At 43.7% G+C, this 17,384-nt stretch overlaps 1 protein-coding gene across 13 annotated transcripts in view; it reads left to right on the forward strand.

Moving 5' to 3' along the window:
* The window catches only part of LOC119859699 (protocadherin alpha-C2-like), a 290,055-nt gene that overhangs the window by 194,186 nt on the left and 78,485 nt on the right, over positions 1 to 17,384 (forward strand). The window contains exon 1 of one of the 13 annotated variants that reach the window (XM_038412117.2): positions 5,866 to 8,958. The exons of 11 other annotated variants lie outside the window; for them this stretch is intronic. In XM_038412117.2, coding sequence (XP_038268045.1) covers positions 6,445 to 8,958 — 2,514 coding nt within the window. In that variant the 5' untranslated portion in view covers positions 5,866 to 6,444. Of the gene's footprint in view, positions 1 to 5,865; positions 8,959 to 17,384 lie in introns of those variants that run through there. One more of the 13 variants, XM_038412110.2, reaches the window with a different exon arrangement.

Consider the following 17,384-nt stretch of genomic DNA (forward strand, 5'->3'; position numbering starts at 1 on the left):
CACAACCCACCTAGTTAATTTGTTCCAGTACTTAACTACCCTTACAGTTAGGAAGTTTTTCTAATGTCTGACCTAAATCTCCCTGATAGCAGGGGTGCTGAAACAATTTGTATAGTGGGGGTGCTGAGAGCCATTGAGCCAAATTGTAAACCTTGTATATTATGGAAACTGCCTCAAGCGAGGAGGTGCTGCAGCACCCCCAGCACCCCGAGTTCCAGTACCTATGCCTGACAGTAATTTAAGCCCATTACTTCTTGTCCTGTCCTCAGTGTCTAAAGAGAACTATTTGTTACCCTTCTCTTCATAACAACCTTTTATGTACTTGATGACTGTTATCATGTCCCCCCTCAGTCTTTTCTTCTCCAGTTTTTTAAGCATCCTATCTTTGCAATGCATTGGTATAGTTTGCTTTTGTACCCTGAATCTCTTTTAAAAATGCCAACTCTTTGGAACTAATTTTTCCCTTAGACTTGCTTCCCACGGGAACTTACCTACCAATTCTCTGAGTTTGCTAAAGTCTGTGTTCTTGAAATCCTTGTAGGTCATGTTTTCTAGATCTTTTGTCATTTTTGTTGCTCTCCTCTGGACTTTCTTCAGTTTGTCCATATCTTTCCTGAAGTGTTGTGCTCAGAACTGGACACAGTACTCCAGCTGAGGCCTTATCAGTGCTGAGTAGAGTGGAATAATTACTTCTTGTGTCCTGCTTACAACACTTCTGCTTATACATCCCAGAATGATGTTCACTTTTTTTTTTACAACAGGATTACATTATTGACGCATATTTAGTTTGTGATCCACTATAGCCCCAAGTCCTTTTCTGCAGTACTGCTTCCGAAGCAGTCATTTCCCGTTTTCCATATGTGCAATTGATTATTCCTTCTTAAGTGTAGTGCACTACATTTTTCCCTATTGAATTTACTTCTGTTTAATTCAGACCATTTCTCCAGTTTGTCAAGATCATTTTGAATTCTAATCCTGTCCTCCAAAGCACTTGCAACCTCTCCTAGCTTGGTATCATCTGCAAACTTTATAAGTATACTGTCTGTGCCATTATCCAAATCATTTTTGAAGATATTCAATAGAACCAGACCCAGGACAGATCCCTGCAGGACCCCATTCAATATGCCTGTCCAGCTCAATTGTGAACCATTGATAACTACTCTCTGAGAATGGTTTTCCAGACAGATGTGCATTCACCTTCTAGTAGATTCATCTAGGCTGTATTTCTCTGGTGTGTTTATGAGATCATGTGAGACTGTATCAAAAGCCTTAATAAAGTTGAGATATATGACACCTTTTGCTTCTCCCCATCCACAAGGCTTGTTACTCTGTCAAAGAAGCATATTAGCTTGGTTTAACATGATTTGTTCTTGACAAATCTATGTTGACTGTTGCTTATTACCTTATTATCTTCTAGGTGGTTACAAATTGATCATTTGATTATTTGCTCCATTATCTTTCCAGGTACCAATGTTAAGATGACTGGTCTATAATTCCCTGGGTTGTCCTTATTCCCCTTTTTATAGATAGGTACTATATTTGCCCTTTTCTAGTCCTCAGGTATATCTCCCATCCTTCAATGAGTTCTCAAAGATAATTGCTAATGGCTCAGAGATCTCTTCAGTCAGATCCTTAAGCATTCTAGGATGTGTTTCATCAGGCCCTGCCAATCTGAAGACATGTAACTTGTCTAAGTAATTCTTAACGTGTTCTTTTTCTATTTTACCCTCAGATCCTGCCCCATTTACACTTTTATTCTCTATGTTAGTCGTCTGATCCTTGCTAACTTTTGTGGTGAAAACTGAAACAAAAAAGACAAGAACATAAGAATGGCCAGAATTGGTCAGACCAACGATCCATCTAGCTCAATATTTTGTCTTCTGACACTGGCCAATGCCAAGTGTTTCAAAGGGAATGAATAGAACAGGTAATCAACAAATGATCCATCCCCTGTTGCCCATTCCCAGCTTCTGGCATACAGAGGCTAGGGATGTTTAACTTCAGCTATTACTGCATTTTCTGTTATTGTCCTTCCCGCCTCATTTAGTAATGGGCCTATCCTGTCCCTGGTCTTCCTCTAGCTCCCCATATATTTGTAAAATGCTTTCTTGTTACTAGCTAGTTTAATCTTGCTTTGTGCCTTGGCCTTCCTAATTTTGTTCCTACATGCTTGTGTTTTTATATATATATCTTCATCCTTTGTAATTTGACCTACTTTCCACTTCTTGTATGACTCTTCTTTAGTTTCAGGTCACTGAAGATCTCCTGGTTAAGCCAAGGGGGCCTCTTACCATACATCCTATCTTTCCAATGCACTGGTATAGATTGCTCTTGTACCCTGAATCTCTTTAAAAATACCAACTCTTTGGAACTAATTTTTCCCTTAAACTTGCTTCCCACGGGATCTTACCTACCAATTCTCTGAGTTTGCTAAAGTCTGCCTTCTTGAAATCCATTGTCTTTGTTCTGTTGTTTTCCCTCCTACTATTCCTTAGAATCATGAACTCTATCATTTCACCGAAGCTGCCTTCCACCTTTGAATTCTCAACTCGTTCCTCCCAGTTTGTCAGAATCAAATCTAGAATAGTCTCTCCCCTAGTCACTTTCTCCACCTTCTGTCTCCAATGCATTTCAATAACTTGTTGGATAATCTGTGCCCTGCTAAATTATTTTCCCAACAAATGTCTGGATATTTGAAGTCTCCCATTACCACCAAGTCCTGTAGTTTGGTTTGTTAGTTGTTTAAAAAAGTCTCATCCACCTCTTCTTCCTGGTTAGGTGGTCTTTAGTAGACTCTGCCATGACATCACCCTTGTATTTTACCCTTTTTATCTTTACCCAGAGACTTTCAACAGGTCTGCTTCCCATGAGTCTCAACCTCAGTGCAAGTGTATACATCTTTGATATACAAAGGCAACACCTCCTCCCTTTTTCCCCTGCCTGTACTTCCTGAACAAGGTGTACACTTCTATACCAATATTCCAGTCATATGAATTATTCCAACAAGTTTCTATAGTGCCAATTATGTAATATTTGTGATTATTCACTAGTATTTCTAGTTCTTCCTGTTTATTCCCCATACTTCTTGCATTCATATACAGACATCTAAGATGTTTATTAGATTTCTCCTCTATATTCCCTCTTGTCTCTCTTTTGTCCATGCTGCAATTTCTCGTGTTCCCCCCAGATTCTGACCCTTCACCCAGGTCTCCATTTTTTGGACTTACTTGTGGGTTTTTGTCTCCTGCCCCCATCAAACCTAATTTAAAGCCTGCCTCTCTAGATTTTCCAGTCTGTATCCAAAGGTACTCTTACCCTTTCTTGACAGGTGGACCCCATCGCTGCTCAACAATCCTTCTTGGAACAAGATCTGATAGTCAAGGAAGCTGGAGCCCTTATGGTGACGCCAGCCATGCAGTCATGTATTTACTTCCAGGATGTGTCCGTCTTTGCCTGGATCCCTACCCTCAACCAGAAGGATCCTTCACCCTCACCCCCAGAGTCCTGTAGTCACTTCTGCTATACCTCACAGTAACATGAGTGCCCACCTGGATGAGCAGCATGGTGTAGTAGTCAGAGGGCTGGATGATCCTTGGCAATCTTTCTGTAGTGTCTTGGCTATGGGCCCCTGGCAGGCAGCACACCCACCCCAGGATGCAAGGTCAGGCCTTCAGATGATGCCTCTGTCCCCCACCAGGGAAGGGAATTGTCCACCACCACCACTCTTCATTTCCTCTTGTGAGTGGTGGCCACAATCCTCCCAGCCTTGGCTATGGCTTCTCCTCCTCCATCCTTGGGGGAGATTCCTCATCCCTTTTTTCCAGGACAGCATGTTCTCTTTTTTTATCTCTATGGATGGGTAGGTTGCAAAATCCATACTTAGGTAACCCTCTGCCCCAATATATATATATATATATATATATATATATATATCTGGAGCCAGATTTTCAAAAGAACTTTGCTCCCATTTGGGCACATATCTGAAGGGGCCAGATTTTCAAACATGTAGAACACCCAGAAACTCCCACTGGCCTTCCTGGTCTGAATAGGCCTAAATTTGTCTAACTTTCAAAAATAAGTAGGTTTGGGTGCTTCCCAGCAGTGACTGCTGAAGTCAGTGGAATCTATTGATTGCTTGGCATGTTTGACAATGTGGCCATTGCTCAATGGTTTGAGCATTGGCCTGCTAAACCCAGGGTTGTGAGTTCAATCCTTGAGGGGGCCATTTAGCGATCTGGGGCAAAAATTGGGGATTGGTCCTGCTTTGAGCAGGGGGTTGGACTAGATGTCCTCCTGAGGTCCCTTCCAACCCTGATATTCTGTGTGAACTTGGGCTTTGCTGGTACTTGAATATGCGTCTAAAAGGAGCATTGGAAAACAAATGCAACTACTATTTATTTTCCTGAACCACTCCCTACAATTCTAGTTGCACTTGCCTCACTATTTGCCTGTATATTATTATGAAAAATAAACTGAAGCCCATGTTAAATAATCTCATAGTTCATGGTTGTGACTTGCAAAATTCAGCCAGTGGATAGTGGCAGGGTAGGGCTGTTACAGCAGTGGTTGAGGGGATCAAGGAAGGAAAGGTAGCAGTGAGAAGAAATACTCCCCAAAAGAGTGGGGAGGGTAATGCAGCAAGAATGAATTAAAGGGGGGCAGAGAAGAAGGTCTTCAAGAAGGAAGGCAACATAACTGTAGATGTACACTGGTAGAACCAGCTGTAAGCAAAAACACACTGGGGGAGGGGAGTGCATGATTTTCAGAGTGTGCTCATTTAACTCTCATAAGCTGATGCATTCTAGCTCTGCAGCAGCAGGAGTAGGACCAGAAGTCTAGGCAACTCAGCAGTGAGACTGGACAGGAAGGCAGTTCATTCCCTGTTTTCCCCTCTAGCACCTAGAATGAGGAGAGGGAAAGAGGTCAAAGAACCACTCTGTATCCCTTTCCTATGACAAGCTGCTGCCTTGCTTTTGCTTGGGGCCCCACAGCTTGCCCTGGTGGTGGCCTTGTGGGTAGAAAAAATTCAAGCGGGAATTAATGTTGATAAATATGGGAAGGCTTCTTCCCCATCCCCTATATCCATGGCCAGTCTGGGAGGGGGAGAGGGGCAGGAGGGCCATTTGATCTGGGCCTCAAACTCAAAGGGGGCCTCAAATTTAGACACTTGTTAATTTTTTGGCATTTGATAAATTTCACAGCTTGTTTTTATGCGCATCCCTATCAAACCAAAATGGGGGACACTTTCTCAGCGGAGAGCTGCAAATCTGAGCAAATAAGAAATGTGATTTGGTGAAAGACATCATTTTTTGTTATCTGATATGGATTTGGTCATATTAAAGATTTTAAAATGTTCATAAATGTTAGTAAAAATATATCAGTTCTGATGGCACAAGATTAGACCGTGATGAGTGTGTCCTCTCAGACCAGCTGATTATATAAACAAACCATCCCTAGTGTCTGGTGCTGGATCAAGTGTGTGTTGAAAGGGGCCTCAAAAGCCGGAAGTGGCTTGGGCCTCTCTGGACCTCTGAAAGGGCCTGCCTGTATCATAGGAGATAGGTGTTAGACATTAGACCAAAGAGCCTCTGCAGTAGCAGGCGACAGCCCCGGGTAGACGAGCTATTTTTCCCCTTTGTCTAGACATAAAACGCATGTAAACACACACATGGACGTCACACTCACTCTTTCTCCTGATTTGAGTGTGGGCGGGAAGGCAGGGCTGTTAGGAACTGAAGGGGTCCCTGACTGTCTCCCTGGGGAGGGGGGAGGTAACTCTGTGAAGGGGGGTGGCTATGGGGGTAGCTGGCTCTGAACTCCCAGGGGCTGAGGAGAGGGTGCGGGGGTGGTCCTGGTGTGTGCTGGGGGGATTGGTGCTGCGGTTGGCTCCGATGAAGAGCTCCCTGGGGAAGGGGCTCGCCCCGGGGGGGATAGGCGCTGTGGCTGGCGGGGCACTCTTGCCCTCCACGGAGTGGCCGGCCGGCCGCGCAGCCCCCTCCCGTGCCGTCTGGCTGCTGCTCTTGGCTGCTTGCCTCGGTGTCGCTGTTCCCTGCCCGGGTGCTGAATTGGAGCCGGCTGGAGCTCAGCGCCCCTCCCCCGCACACTCTCCGCAGCAGCCACAGAAGGAGGAAGTGGAGCTGCGAGTCCCCGAGCTGCTGGAGGAGGAGAGGCCGGATCCGCCGCCGCAGGGCCGGGGAGCAGCCGAGCCGGGGAGCATGGATTTTCTGAGGAAGCGGCCGGCTCGGGAGCTGGCAGCGGTGGCGGCTGCAGGGGCTGCAGCAGCCCTGGGCGCAGCTGGCGGCGCCTGCTAGCCGGGTGCATGAACCCGCTGCTGGGTGTGGGAGGCGGCGGCGGCGGCTGAGGGATGTGAGGCCCGGCAGGGCTGCGAGCGAGTCAGGTGAAAGCTGCACTCGGCTCCCCCCACCCCTCCCTCCGCCCTCGGCCATGGCGTCGTCTTCTCCCCGCCGCTGCTCTGGGGCGGCGGCGCTCCGGATCCCGGCTCTAGTGCTCCTGCTGTGCCTGGGGCCGGCAGGCGGGCAGCTCCGCTACTCGGTGCAGGAGGAGCTGCAGCGCGGCGCCTTAGTGGGGAACGTGGCGAGCGACCTGGACGTGGATCCGCAGCGGCTGTCGGCCCGGGGCGCACGGCTGACCTCGGGCAGCGGGCGGCAGTACCTGGAGCTGGATCTGGGCCGCGGAGCGCTGCTGGTGAAGGAGCGCATGGACCGGGAGGCGCTGTGCGAGCTTAGCCCCTCCTGCTTCCTCAGCCTGGAGCTGGTGATCGAGCAGCCCATCGAGGTGCACAACGTGGAGGTGGAGGTGCTGGACATCAACGACAACGCGCCCCACTTCCCGCGGCAGGACTACCGGCTGGAGGTCAGCGAGTCTGCTGTGCCCGGCGCCCGCTTCCACATCGAGAGCGCGCAGGACCCCGACGTGGGCACCAACTCGGTGCAGAGCTACCGGCTCAGCCCCAACCAGCACTTCGCCCTGGACCTCAAAGGCTTCCAGCGCGGCAGCAAACTTCTGGAGCTGGTGCTGCAGCAGCCCCTGGACCGGGAGCAAAGCGCCTTGCAGCAGCTGGTGCTCACCGCTATGGATGGGGGCAGCCCTTCCAGGTCTGGCACCGCCCAGATCTCCATTCGGGTCATGGACACAAACGATAACTCGCCCGTCTTTGACCGATCCACCTACTCAGTGAACCTACTGGAGAACGCGGTCCCGGGCACGCTGGTGGTGAAGCTGAACGCCTCGGACCCGGACGAGGGCTCCAACGGGGAGGTGCTGTACTCCTTCAGCGGCTACACCCCCCAGAAGGTGCGGCAGCTCTTCAGCATCGACCCCGTCTCCGGCGAGGTGAGGGTCAACGGCACGCTGGACTACGAGGAGGCCTCCTCCTATGAGATTTATGTGCAGGCCACCGACCGGGGCCCTGTGTCCATGACCGGGCACTGCAAGGTGCTGGTCAACATCGTGGACGCCAACGATAATGCCCCCGAAGTGGTGCTGACCTCCCTGTACAGCCCAGTGCCGGAGAACGCCCGGCCTGAGACCGTGGTGGCTTTAATGAGTGTAACCGACCAGGACTCCGGGCCGAACAAGCAGGTCAGTCTGAGCATCCCTCCCAACATCCCCTTCAAACTCAACTCCTTCAAAAACTCCTACACGCTGGTCACGCAGGGCAACCTGGACCGCGAAAGGGCTTCCTCCTACAACATCACGGTCACGGCTACGGACGCCGGGACCCCTCCCCTCTCTTCCCACAAAGTGATACAAGTGTACATCTCCGATGTCAACGACAACCCTCCGCGGTTCGAAGAGCCCATGTATTCTGTTTACATCCCCGAGAACAACGCGCTTGGGGTTTCGCTGTGCACTGTCAAAGCCATCGATCCCGATGCCAACGAAAATGCCTATGTGTCCTATTCTCTCCTGAAAGGGGAAATTCAAGGGCTACCTGTCACATCCTACGTCTCCATTAAATCCGAGGGTGGTAACATATATGCGGTCAACTCCTTTGATTACGAGAAGTTAAGGGAGTTTCAGGTTGTTGTTCAGGCCCAGGATGCTGGGACCCCAGCACTTAGCAGCACTGTCACTGTCCACGTGTATGTGGTGGATCAGAATGACCACGCCCCTCAGATTCTGTACCCTACCTCAACCAATGCCTCGGCAGCCTTGGAGATGATCCCTCGCTCGGCACACGCAGGTTATTTGGTTACCAAAGTAATAGCCATTGATGCAGACTCTGGACAAAATGCATGGTTGTTCTACTATCTGGCTCAAGCCTCAGACCCAGATCTCTTCAGAGTGGAGCTACACAGCGGGGAGATTAGGACTACTCGCAAACTGGGGGATGACAGTGGTACTACTTTCAACCTGTCAGTTGTTGTGAGAGACAATGGAGAGCCATCCCTGTCCTCAGCAGTAGCCATAACCATCGCTGTTGTGGATAGAGTTTCCAAAATCATCCCTGACACAAGGAGGCATATCAAAAGTGCTAGAAACTACTCAGAGATAACACTGTATCTCATTATTGCTCTGAGCTCAGTTTCATTCATATTTCTTTTGACAATCATTGTCCTAACAGTCATCAAGTGCTACAGATACAGTGTGTATGGTGACTCCTGTTGTGGAAGTTTTTGTGGGCTCAGAGAAAGATATCCTGCTGAAATGTACAAGCAGGCTAACAACAACATTGACGCTAGGATACCGCATGGTTTAAAAGTACAGCCACATTTTATTGAAGTGCGGGGGAATGGGTCTCTCACTAAGACCTACTGCTATAAGGCATGTCTGACTGCAGGATCAGGAAGTGACACTTTCATGTTTTACAATACTGGTGGCCCAACGGGAACGGGTCCTCATGCAGTGATGGCTGAGAGACATCTGACAGGACAGAGTGGTCAGAGTGCACAAAACCTGATCATACTTAAAAATGACTCCATTACGCCTAATGAGGTGAGGATGAATTGATACATGACCAGAACCATGTTCTGACCCTAACAATGTGTCCTTATCTGAAGGTTAAAAGTGGAATGTCTAGATTCAGTTTATTCACTATTTTGGTTGCTGAATTCTAATCTATGAAACACATTTGGTTTCTAGGTAAATACTGAGGCTTTCCGGGTTCATTTGGTAAGTTAGTGGCTCAGTGTGAGCACATTGTTTGAGACTCACTTAATTTCTGTTGTAGATGGTACAGAAAAGGTTTCCCCTTTCCCAACCCTCCCCTCTTTTCTTTACAGATATGTCCACTCCAACAAACTACTGAGGAATGACACATGTAATCTTAAAATTTTAAGGTTAGAATGCTGCAGAAGAAATGAGATGATACAGTCTCTAAGGTGCCACAAGTACTCCTTTTCTTTTTGCGAATACAGACTAACACGGCTGCTACTCTGAAACCTGAGAATCAATATGACACTTTACAGTGATTAAAATATTTGACAATGTATTGCTTCTGTGCCCAGACAAAATTACCATGGCCAGGCCACTAATAAGATAGATTTGACTTAGTATATGTGCTTTAGTTGTCTGAGAACATGTTCTCTATACTTTGATGTTTGCACTGCATGTGGCTGCCTTTTTCTCTTCTCCTGTCTGGCAATACAATGACACATTTCAAGGCTGTTGACACAGTTTACCAGTGATGATGTTGCAGTGCAACAACCTGTAACCTGCTGGTTTGCTATTGAAAACTGTTTAATACCTATGGTTTGACCAGCAGTATATTAACCTCTGCAATATTTTCCCACAGTGATGAATTAGTGACTGCTTTCTATTAGCGTAGACACGTCTGAGAGCGTAGACCTAGTGTACAGTTTGTAGTGTTCTATATCATTCCCGTGTTATGGATTTTGGAAATGAACACAGCAACACTTTACTATGAGTGAAAAGATAGTGATTTCACTGCTGGGCAGATTGTGTTTTAATTCTGATGTATAAGGAAAATAATGCATTTACTGTACATTACTTGTGCACTGGTAATATGGCAAGCACATGGCTTGTACATTTACATGAAAAATGTATGCAAGCACAAGGAAAGATTGTATCCTTGTGCTTGGATGGAATGTTGCTTTGCTTTTTTGTATCTACACAGAAATATTAACCAAATCTTTATGCTTATTAGCCCCTCTCAAATCAGCCAGAATGTTTTTCTTTTGAAAACAAGAACATGTCTTATCAAGCCATGTTTTTTTGTTCTCCTTATTAAGAAATGAGCATCTTGTCTCACTGGTTTTAAAAGATATAAAATGCAGGATTTAATAACAAGGTTTCTCTTAAAATAATGTGATACCAAATAATGTTCCTCCATTTACAATTGATGTATCTATTTTACTCTTTCCCAGTCACTCAATAATATGACTTTAATGACTATGTGATTTTCACAATCTAAGTTCATAATGGCGGTCAAATATATAGTGTAGTGGGGCAAATGAACCATTAGTTATCTGATTCTTAATACGTATTATAAATATTTTTGTTAGAAATATCTAGAATTTGTTGATCATAAGGTGACATGCTAGACATGGTACAGAAAAGGGAAGAATCAAAGGATTCCAAATATTCCTTAGATCAGAGCTTCTGTGCAAACAGATGGATGATCATTGAAAATGACTTCGATTTAGATGTAGAAACAGCGGAAATTTGTTTAATAGATTCCCATCATGTCTTTAGGAGATAGGTCCTATTGCATTTAGTGAATTAGCAATTTCTGAGGAACTGTGCAAGTCAAGCAAAGACAGCTTACTAACCCCAGCGTTGGTGTACAATAGCAGAGAGACACAATACAAATTTATTAACTCCTGTTTTTAATGTTGGAATGAAACAATATCTATAACATATTCAGTTGTGTGAAGAATCTGAATCCAGATGTGCAAGCAATTACTTATTAGTTTCACAAGACTTAAATAGAGAAGAAATTCTGTTAGATACTGTTTTCCACAAGTTCAGTGAAATTTCCTAAGGCCTTGCATTACAAAAATTGCCTATGGTGCTGTAATGCAGAGAACCTGTGTCACTGTCAGATGCACATGAGACAAGGGAGCCATATAACTGAATTCACAGGTTAATAATTCTTAGCAGATTATCTCTTTCAAATGTACATATTTTGCCCCATTACTCAGTCTCCACATACATATGTTAAAAGCAATCCACTGATTAACAATGTCAAGGTATGCTGGTTTTAATGGACATTGTTAGTCTTATTAGATGTGTCAAACACCATATTTTGCTTGTTTCTATAGCAATAGTAAATTTGTATAGTTCTTGAAAGGCCCATCCCATCATCTATAAAGCGTACTAGCAGGGATCTCTGCATCTTGTCGCATCTTACAACATTGATATATAATGTAACTGTTACCACTGGACAATCTATAAAGAAATATTTTTTCTAATAAAGCTTGGGGACAGATGTTATCATCAATTAACTATAATATGATAAGAAGCTGCACCAGTACTCAGGCTTTCTGTGGAATTTACCACAAGTGAAAATATTTCTTGGGTTTCACATATATTAAAATGTTGTATACATTAATTCTGCAGTCAGATAAAAAAATTCTGTGCCCAAGATATGTGCGTGTGTGGGTGTCACAGGTTCTTTTTATATTTAAAATTAGAGACAGATTCTTCTTTCACTTACTCTGAGGCAAATCAGGAGTAACTTCATTGCCATCAGTGGAATTATATTGATGTAACTGGCTATTAAGTTTAGGGATTTCTTTGCATCAGCTGAAACTCTGTGGCTTCCTATATGATTTTTCTGTACTATTCTACTAATGTGTTAGTTGTGGTATGGTAAATGATGATGTCCTTTTTCTTCAAGACAGCTCATGCTTCTGCTAATGTTCAGCTCACTGTCTCCTAGGCCCTTTTGTAGGCCTATATGGTTATTTCAAATGGAATCTCAGTCTCAATCAAGTTTGTTTTGTAAAAATCAAACATATTAGCATTTGCATGAGTAGTGTTTAAACTAGCAGGCAGTGGAGTGATGTTGGCAGCACTGGAGACAAGGATCAAGATACTTGGTTTAATGAATGACTGGTGCTATATCATCACTACTGGATAACCAGGGCAGTCAGCAAAGGATAATTACATATGGATAAAATTAGCTTGTGCAAAATATTTTGGTTTCATTGTTGGAATTCTGTGAAGTTACAGCCAGCATGTATGGCTGTCTACTGGTATGGACTGTGAGTGTGTGGAGGGGAGCAATCCTATTCTACCATTGGGTCCCTGGTATTGCTGCCTGTCTGTCATTTTCAGAAATGATTTATCTTCATCGTTCTGAAACTTGAATAATGTATTCTAGTGTCCATTTCTCTCATACACCCATTGAATTGCTGAGTGACACTTGGTAATATCTGTTCCCTGCTGTCTTTTTATCTTTGCCATCTTGTTCATGCCCATGTGTAGCTAAACCTGTCTGTTATATCTTGGATACCATGGCAGCCTTTTCACTTTGATGCAGGGATGAACAATCAGACTGGCATCTGGTCTAACTCAGTATTCTTAGCAAAAATGCACTGTGGCACATTATTAATTGTCAGCTGGCATACTGAATCCTTGATGGAAAAAATATACAGTCAGTTCTGGGCACTGGCCTCCCTTTGATGCCATTTTGTGTACTCATTGGATGATCAATAAAATGTAGGTTCCTCAATAAATAAAGCATTGTGTATCTTTTGAAGGAAAAATTGAAGCTGCAGATTAGTAATGATAAATCCCAGTAGTTCATTCATTTTGTGGTTGTTTGTACACACTGAAGTAGTACTCCCTCTCCCGTGCCATCTCCAGTTGGCTGCTTCAAAGACAGAGTGCTATTCATTTGAAATAAATCAAACAAAAACATGTTACACACATCTTGGTATTTCTTTAGATTCAAGTGTGCTTTGAAGTGTCTAAATCTAGCAAACACATAGCATTGTCCAAAGCAATCTTCTCAAGAGATTTCTCACAAGGGCTTTAAAGGTATTAATGTTGGAATATTTTACAATCTCAGTTCAAGGACTTAAGCCTTTAAGGAATTCTCTGGGCTCTCTGACATTGGAAAGGTTAAATAGAAATGTTTGTTCTTTTGGTTAGAAGAAGCACCAGTTCCTTTTCTGCTATGCAGGGTCAGTGCTCTGTGCTCCAGGGAAGTCAAACTGTGAGGCTGAGGGTAACTGCTGTGCTGGCAGAAACTTGCATCAAACATTAAGCAGACAAAACAGTTTTTCACTATACCAGAACTCATAAATATATTTTAAAGAAGCATTGACCTGTTAATTTAATTTTCATTTTCTTAGGGTTAGGAATGCAAATGCTCATTGTTAGGGGAAATACTCTATACTGAATTTTGTTTTGTTAGCTTTTCATTCTAGTTTCTGGAACGATAAACAAATGCTAGACTACAAATAGTTTATTCTCTATATTGAATTTAGTGTGAGCATTTTTGTATAATCACTCTCAGATTTTACAGTAGGAAATCTGAAATAGCTCCATGAATCCACAACTGTCAACATATTCTCAGTAGAAAGGAAACTGAGCTGTAAGTGGTCTAGGATTTTAAAAGGCCTTTTATTTATTGCTTCGAAGTGGATATATTTGATAAGAAGATGGTATGTTATTCTACTGAGTATTTGTGTGAATATAGGAATAGAGTGGGATGTGTTTAGCACTCTCGTCATTTGCTAACTGTAAATGTTTGATTCACACAAACAGGGCTTGAGCCAACACCCATTGTAGTTAATGGAGGGGGGCTTTTATTGATTTCAGTGAATACTGAATCAGGCCCAGAGTACATGTGAATCTCATAATTCAAGCAACAAATACTTGAGATGTCAACATATCAGAACTAAGGAAAATGATTTTTCATTAACATTTGTTTGTAATTCAGCTAAAATGTTGGTGAAATTGGATCAACATTATGCTATTTTAAAACACCGTCATAAAATTTTGCATAAACATGTTTTGTTTTTAGGATGACTGCAAACATTTGGTAGCATATATTCACATTCATTATCGAAATTCAACTTGGGTTGGTTGGTTATGCCTGGACACATTAATCCCTTTGTATAGCTTCTGGTTCCCTAAATGGTTGAACATACCCCATGTGCTCCGTAGGGTTAGAAGTCATAAGATACTATGGTGAGACACTCAGATTCTGTGGTGATGTCCACCATTAAAAACACCTCGATAAATTTTGATTCAGTTTTTCAGAAGGAGTCATTGCTTTTTATGTGCTCTCTCTGAGCCAAACAGGAAAAGTTGATGATGGCAGAAATAGGGCGTGGCTTTGGGCTGCTTCCTACTACTGCATGTGTGATGAAAGCTTCCCATCACACCCTTCTTCTTGAAGAACATTGAGGAGTAGAAAGGATTGTTGCCAGTGGCACTGCCTTGTGGCCTTGCAAAGACACTGGATGAGAGTGCAGTCTAAGATCATATCTAAGATGGCAGAATGGGGTAGCGGGCCACAAATCATTCCTTGCAATGAGACAATATCAAGTAGGGGTGACTGTCACCACATAGTCTCCCTTCACTCAACAGGGCCTGTGACAAGCCCTGCAAAAGATTTCAGTTGTCAATTGCCAATAATTTTTTGTGAACTGTCCACTGGGAATTGTACTATGACCACCAAACTAATTTCATGTTGTCCACGAAGCAGCACCGAGATGCTCACAACTGTCACTATCTATACAGCAGGGGCAGATTTGAATTTGTGATCTGTAAATGAAAAGATCCATATCATATTACCAAACTCTGGTCCATTTGACCTCGCTAGGGCTTGAAAGTGGTACTAGTCTGTCACAGGACCTGTTTGGTGGAGAGGGATTGTGTTTGGAACAGCCCAAACATCCAAACTTTGAACCATCTGATTTTACCCATCACTATATTTATATTTAGCTTTGTTACCATGATGCTGGTTTTCAGTCTGCTTGTACATATAGTTTGGCTGTGTTAATGCTGGATTTGATTTGTTTTTAACATTCAGTTCCTCTTGTAATGATATACAGAACATAAGAATTCATAAAGCTGTGGGTACATTGTGGCACGCAGATAGGAAATTGGCTGGCTTATCCGTTTCCACACTTGAACAACTAACATTAATCATTATGACATATGCCTCAAACTCACTTCCCGTACCCTGGCTGCCCAGAATTCTGCTTTGAAGTCATATGCCTCCTCAACTGGCTTCTCTGTTGGGACCAAAGGCAAAGAGTACTTATGGAGGCAGGTCCGATAGTAGGACCAGAGGAGAAACCTATTACTGCTAATGCTGCTTAGAAGATGTTGGTATTGATTTCTTTTGCTCCCACTAGCATTGCCAGTTACAGGATATTGGCTTATGATGGCATAAAAGCAGGATGAACCTATGTCTCCTGCAGATCACTGACAGCTCCCAGTCATCCAATGTTCAAACCTAGTCCTTCAGTGTCCAGTTAAACTAAGGAAGAGCAGCCCCAAAGAAATGGAAGACTGTTTGTTCTCATGTGAGTCACTGTTTGCTCCCATGCGGTAGAAAAATGGTCATAAAAACTAAGGGCTAGATTCTGCCACTCATACCCATGCTGAGTCAGACCTGTGAAGGTTCTTAAAAAAGTAAGGAAATTCCCAGACAAATTAATTAAAATAACAGCTTTATAGTTAAAAAACTCAACAACTCATATATATTTGACTGTCAGAACATTTGCAGTTAAGGTTCCAGTACCATCTTAACATGTGCCCCCATATCCATCCCCACTCTCCTATGTAGGCCAAAGTCAATTCCCCCTTCTGCCTTTTAAATACAAGTGGTAGAGCCCTACTGTTCCCTACTCTAAAATGAACCCTGTGAAATGCCAAACAACTACCGCATCTGGACCAGAAACCTGACCCTTTGCCATTCCTTCTCACTAAAGGCAGAGATTACATTTTGCATTTTAATATCCATACAAGGGCTAAATACTACATCTCCTCCATTCCACTGTAGATTGGAGACCTTATGATACACACCAGATTACCTATGTGGATGTGTATATTATATATATCTACAGTGTCCCAGTACACTCTGGCAGTATGGGTCATCTACCATGCACCCCAAATATATGGCAGATCAACCTCTACTCTGCTCAACCTACACAATGAAAAAACAGAGGGCTTATGGCAGTTGCAGACTCTTCCGGCAAGCATGTCTGGTGGAGCAATAACCTTTTTGAATGCCACACTGACTTCATGGTTGTAATTTATATTTTATTTAAATCAAAGGTGTCGTGTGGCTCAGATGCAGCCTACTTGATGAATTTATCCTGTCTCCATGACAGAGTCATAATCTGCAGCATGAAAGCTTTCATTTAAATAAACTAAGTTTCTAGCCCTTATTGGTGAGAAGGAAAACATCCAAGTGTTGTGAACCAATGTAGCAGTGTGACAGACAGTCTCCTTTTTTTGCCTTTCTTTCCTTCTCTGTTTCTTTGAGAATTCCCCAGTTTTCAGCCATGACTATAACTTAATATGGTTTTTGGCCAGGACTATAGGAAGAATTCTATTCCTCATGATGCTTCTCTCTCTTTTTGATCAGATACTCTAAGGACCAGAGATTCTTTGAACCACTCCATTCCTGGTGCAGAAACAGTGGAAATCAGCTCTGTCTTCTGAGCTGAGAATTCCGTTGGTGTTCTTTCACAACAGAAGAAAAGTCAGGATAGCCAGCTCCTGTATCTGCTCACCTGCAGTCTTGGTGTAGGAGGCATGTCAGGATGAGGATAAGTTGTGATAAGAGTGCGTTGTTTTCTAATAGTCCTTAGTAGGTGGATGGTTCCTTGAGGACCACTACCAGCTGGCCAAGTTTAGAACTGTCCTAAAGTTTTTCTTTAAAGTTGAGTGGGGCTAGGGCCAGGGCCAGAATATAAGAACATAAGAATGGCCATACTGGGTCAGACCAAAGGTCCATGCATCCCAGTATCCTGTCTGCCGACAATGGCCTATACCAGGTGCCCCAGAGGGAATGAACCTAATAGGTTCAGAGATCAAGTGATCTCTCTCCTGCCATCCATCTCCAACCTCTGACAAACAGAGGCTAGGGACACCATTCCTTACCCATCCTGGCTAATAGCCATTAATGGACTTAATCTCCATGAATTTATCTAGTTCTCTTTTAAACCCTGTTATAGTCCTAGCCTTCACAACCTCTCAGGCAAGGAGTTCCACAGGTTGACTGTGTGCTGTGTGAAGAAGAACTTCCTTTTATTTGTTTTAAACCTGCTGCCCATTAATTTCATTTGGTGGCCCCTAGTTCTTATATTATGGGAACAAGTAAATAACTTTTCCTTATTCACTTTCTCCACACCACTCACGATTTTTTATACCTCTATCATATCCCCCCTTAGTCTCCTCTTTTCCAAGCTGAAAAGTCCTAGTCTCTT

Source organism: Dermochelys coriacea, chromosome 8, assembly GCF_009764565.3.
Source record: "Dermochelys coriacea isolate rDerCor1 chromosome 8, rDerCor1.pri.v4, whole genome shotgun sequence".
NCBI lineage: Eukaryota > Metazoa > Chordata > Testudines > Dermochelyidae > Dermochelys > Dermochelys coriacea.